Source organism: Apaloderma vittatum, unplaced genomic scaffold (genome assembly GCF_000703405.1).
Source record: "Apaloderma vittatum isolate BGI_N311 unplaced genomic scaffold, ASM70340v1 scaffold27628, whole genome shotgun sequence".
Lineage (NCBI taxonomy): Eukaryota > Metazoa > Chordata > Aves > Trogoniformes > Trogonidae > Apaloderma > Apaloderma vittatum.
The window spans coordinates 25757-30487 of NW_009731807.1; the positions used below are offsets into that span (position 1 = coordinate 25757).

At 52.6% G+C, this 4731-nt stretch overlaps 1 protein-coding gene across 1 annotated transcript in view; it reads right to left on the reverse strand.

Annotated features, from left to right (window-relative positions):
• The window catches only part of LOC104278374 (protein 4.1-like), a gene marked incomplete at its 5' end in the record, with an annotated part of 29079 nt that extends 24840 nt beyond the window's left edge, over positions 1 to 4239 (reverse strand). The window contains 2 exon segments of the mRNA XM_009875322.1: positions 3 to 77; positions 4123 to 4239. Of these exon segments, the coding sequence (XP_009873624.1) occupies positions 3 to 77; positions 4123 to 4239 (192 nt within the window).
• Between the last annotated feature and the right edge of the window lie 492 nt (positions 4240 to 4731).

The following is a 4731-nucleotide window of genomic DNA, read 5'->3' on the forward strand; positions in this document are numbered from 1 at the left end:
TTCCGCGGCGTGGCTCTGGGCGATGGCTGGGGCAGAGGTGGGACGGGGACTCCTCTCAGGGGTTATCACGGCCACCGCTGGCAGAGACAGACAGGGAGAGGAATCAGAACAGGCTACGCAAAGTCTTTCCAAATTACAAGGGCTGTCGTTTAAAAAGAAAGAGGAAAAAAATAAAAACCAAAACGGAAAGGAAAGGAAGATGTCAAGCAAAGCGGCTTGTGCGTTTAGTACAGGCAAGTTGAGATTATTTTCTTAATGGTTTCAACAAAATAGAAGAAAACCCCACAACAGATGGTTTATGAGAAGCAAGCTTGCGCTCTGCAAAGAAGCCACACCAGAAAGGCAAATCTATTTTTGACGTCGTGCCGTCCATTTCTGGGTCCTTCACACAGACACACAACCGACACAGAAGTCCGTCCCATCAAAACACAAACACTGATCGCTCTGCCGAGTTCTCGACTCATGGGCATCTCCTCAGTCAGAACCGGACAGTCTGTGGGAGGGCAACACGGGCTTTCCCCCATCTCCCCAGTTTTTCTGGCAACTCAGACCAAAAAAAAAAAATATATAGACAGGCATTGCTCTATAAAACTTCCCAGCATCTTCCCGGTGGGGTTCCAAGCAGGTTGGGGCTGCGCGCCCACCGCGGGTATCTCCAAGAGGACGCCCAGCAGCTCCGGGGCCGTGACAGCGCGGGAACGAGCAGCACACTGCCGAAAATCCTCTGGCCTGAGAAGGACAACACTAGGTACCCACAAAATCAGCTGCCTCCTCTTCCTTCTGATTCCTGACTTCCCAGACAGCTCCTGATCCCTGGAAATCCCGACAGCTCCAAAGCATATTCCAGCCAACGCTGCGTGACAAAGCGAGTCCCCATGAACTCACAAGCTGTTTAGTTCTCCCGATGTTGGTTTCTACGGCTGTTCCACTAAAATCACACCCGTCCACTTCAAATAATCTCTTTGACGCGCTCTCCTGTTCTTAAAGTCACAGTTTGGGCAGCAAAGGTCACCCTGTGTAACCCACCCCAGTGAACACCAGGTTATCAGTGTCCATCCAGCTAACTAGAAAATCCGGCATTAAAAAAGGAATTGCGATTTTACGTAACTCCGTGACAAGAATTCCTCTTTCACTGAAAAGACAACTGCACCTCGTGCGGAGCAAAGCAGCCCTGTGGCCAAAACCGTACAAAGTGGCAAAAAAAAGTCCTTGAGTTTTTCAGAGACCGAAACGACACCTTTCAGACGAACTCCCCAACCCCCAGCACCGCCGTTCCCGTTATCTCCATCCCCTCTCTTCAGCAGGGCAGCTCATTTCTGTGAGCCTGACACAGTGTTATCCTTTCGGCAGGACAACCTGTGCCGTGTCCGGGTGTATTTATGCCACGGAAGCGGTGACAGCCGCCGGGGAGGTCGTACGGAGGGACGGTGAGGAGGTGACGGGGACAGTCGGGATCAGGAGGATGCCGGGCGTGCAAAGCTGTCGCGGTGGTACCTGGCTCCTGCGGGACCGGCTCTAGTTCTCTCCTCATCACCATTTTTGATTCCTCCTCCTCCTTCTCCTCTTCAATCGGGCTTATCTCAACCACGCCAAGAGCACGTTTGGCTAAAAAAGTTATGGATGTGTTAAAGTGCCCGCTGGGGTCAGTAAAGCCGCACGGCCGCCGCTCCTGCTCCTCTCCCAGCGCTTCGGAGCAGCACGACACGCAGGAAAAACAGTAACAGGCACCAGACTTCTTTGCCTTTCAACGAGTTCTGCGCTGTCCAGAACTGCGTTATTTTAGCCGTATTTTCTTGACTAACTAACTTTAGCTATTTCAACACGTGACAATTTAAACACAGTAAAAAGCGCTGCTCCGAAATACAAGGTTTAGAACGCCAACCATCATCACCTCGGACAGGAAAATGATCCTTACTGGGAACAAAAGTGTCGGGAGGTGAATGAGAAGAAGGGGGAGCTGCAGTAAGAGAGCCCCTGGACCTGCTTGGGCCCCGTCCCATGTAATGTCCTCGAGTCTAAGCACAGGGCTGGTTTACTGGTTTGCATAATACTCAAGAAAAGAGGTGAGGTTCCCAGTTATCTCCCTCCATCTCCTCTTCCTGCAGTGACTAACCCATTCTGCTTTTAATTACAATTAGGGTGGATCCGGCTACATCAGTCACTCTGGAAAAAAACAAACAAGCCCAACTACAGCAGAAGCAGGGTCCCTAGCAAAATTAATAAAATAAAATGAAAGCGGAGCGTGGGTGACCTCCAGCAGTCCCGGCACACACAGCTTCATCCTCCGGCACCGCGTGTGCCCCCAGCGCAGGGGAAGGAACCCTACAAGAAGGGACAGGAGCAGAGGAGGGTTAAGAGGCCACTGCACACTCACTGCAACGCGCGGGCGAGGAAGCCAAAGCCAGGGCAGCTCCTTGTCTCACCCGGAGGCACGCCCCGAGAGAGCAGTGCACTTTGCAAAGCTGGCTGTGATTTTAACAGCAAGAGACACCACCGCAAAAACCGGTGCAACCTCTGTCCTACGGCACCGCATCACTCCAAGCCAGAGCCTCGGCACCAGAGGCGAACATCGGCTGTACCTGACCGTCTCTGCAACGGCTCCGGCAACTGTGGCTTGGCAACGGGCACCTTAGCCACCTCTACCTTCTCCTCCTCCTCTCCTTCCTCTGCAATGGGTTTCATTTTAAAAGTTTCAAGGGGGTGTTTGGCTAGAAAGAAGTTCGCATGCATTAAACAGAGCGGCCGGAGAAGAGCACAGAGACGCAACGGTTGGAAGAGCGAGAGGAGATCCCTCCCCAAGGCAGCGCCCAGAACAGGGAGGAGGTTTTTTTAAACCAGGCAATTTTCCACCACGCCATCGCCTATCAGCCCTCGTGGCACTGCCAGGCCCAACAGTGCACTGGATGAGAGGGGAAAAAAAGCCCAGAAATGAGCTTTGCAGGCTCCTTGCCCAGGCGGGCAGACACGCCGAGGGCTCTCGAGCGCGACGCTAGGACGGGCTCTGGCTGCCAAGTCCCGGGAGGTGGAGGTGCTGGTGGCTCTCCCTGCAAGGATTCGAGGCTAGGCTGGACAAGGCTTGGAGCAACCTGGTCTAGGTGTCTCTGCCCATGGCAGATCTTTAAGATCCCTTCTGACTCCAACCATTCTATGGTTCTACGATAAAAACACCCCTCTCTAGATAAAACCCTAGATAAAAACTAGCAGCTTTAACTGAAGGTACTCGAGCGAGCAACTTCAAATCTGAAAATTAAGCACACACAGCCATCTGCCCCGGCGTCTTAAATTCTCCACCTTCTGTTGCCACAGCATCGAGCGTTCCCTGCCAGGCGATGCTGACCCTACCAGGAATTTGAGGCAACAAAGTGGTGGGGAGACAGTCTGCCACACCGCGTCGGGAACGCTTCATCTACATTTCCTCCTAGAAAAACAGCGATGACGGAGGTAGGCTGCAAAAAAAATTCAGGGTGGAAGAAGGGAAGCAGAGCAGCACGCGGCGTATTTGTGTACGAATTATCTCCAGCCCTAACGCACCACAGGCATTCGCGCTTTAAGTGATGAAGACTGCAAATATTTGACAACACTGCTGCTGCGATACGCTTATTAGCATTCAGAGGTGCTGTTGTACCTACACGGCTCTTAAAGGCATTAATATTTATTAACAGGACCTATCTTAAGTGAAATATCAACTCCACGTAGCAAAATAGGGGGGTATTTCTCAAGTCCTGAAAAAAACCCAGAAAAGGATTAAAAAAATCCCACCAAGCAGGTCCCAGGATGAAGAATTTTAGGTTTGAAAGAAATGTTAAGACCAGGCTTTAAGGTTTTCTAAGCCCCATTTACAAAACCAGCCAAATTTAAGGAGGAGACAGTTCTCAAGCGCCAGCACAGCCTAAACTTTTTCCCATCTCCCCACAAGAGTTCGAGTCTAACGAGGTGCGAGATGGAAATTAAACGAGTCTCCCCGAGCTGGGTTTGTCTGTGCTCTGACCGCCAAACTCTTCTTGCAAAGAAACCAACAAAGAAGCCGCCAGATTTGGTGAAACTTTGGGAGTTGTCAGGAACAAGCACGTGAAGGACAGGAAAGACACTGCAGAAGAGTTGTAGCCACCACCAGAGCTATACCTGGCTTCTCTCGGATCTGATCCGTGGGTTTCGGTTCAGGAACCTCAACCACCACCACCTCCTCCTGCTTCTCTTCCGCTACGGCTCTCAACTCAACTTTTTGAGTCGCACGTTTAGCTGAAGAAACGGGGCACATGTTAACGACTGCCCACACAGCAGATGGAAAAAAGGCTGCACGCTTCAACGGGGACAGAGGCGTTACGTTCACGGGCTGCTCTTTTCCAAGCTCTGGCATTCGGGCACGGGATCGCAGCGGGGATGTCTCTATACTCATCTGGGGATCCTAATTGTCCACAGGGCAAAGCCAAGGGGCAACCAACACCGCTGGTCCCCTCGCCTCTGTGCATCGTGCCTGGGTAACCTCGCAGCACCTGGGCTGGGGTACGGGGCTCAAAGCTATCCCTTCCCTCCTGGCCCCGAGGCACAAAGCCCAGGCTGCCCGGGGTGTCGCTGAGCCCCATAAACCCAGGAGCAGCTCAGGTGAGGCTGGCCACGGGGTGCTGGGACAGCCCTGCTCCCTCCTGCATTGCAGCAAAACCTCGGGGCTCAAAGTGACATCAGTCCCGCTCCATCAGGTGCCCTGGGTGCACAGGGATGCTGCCCTCTCCC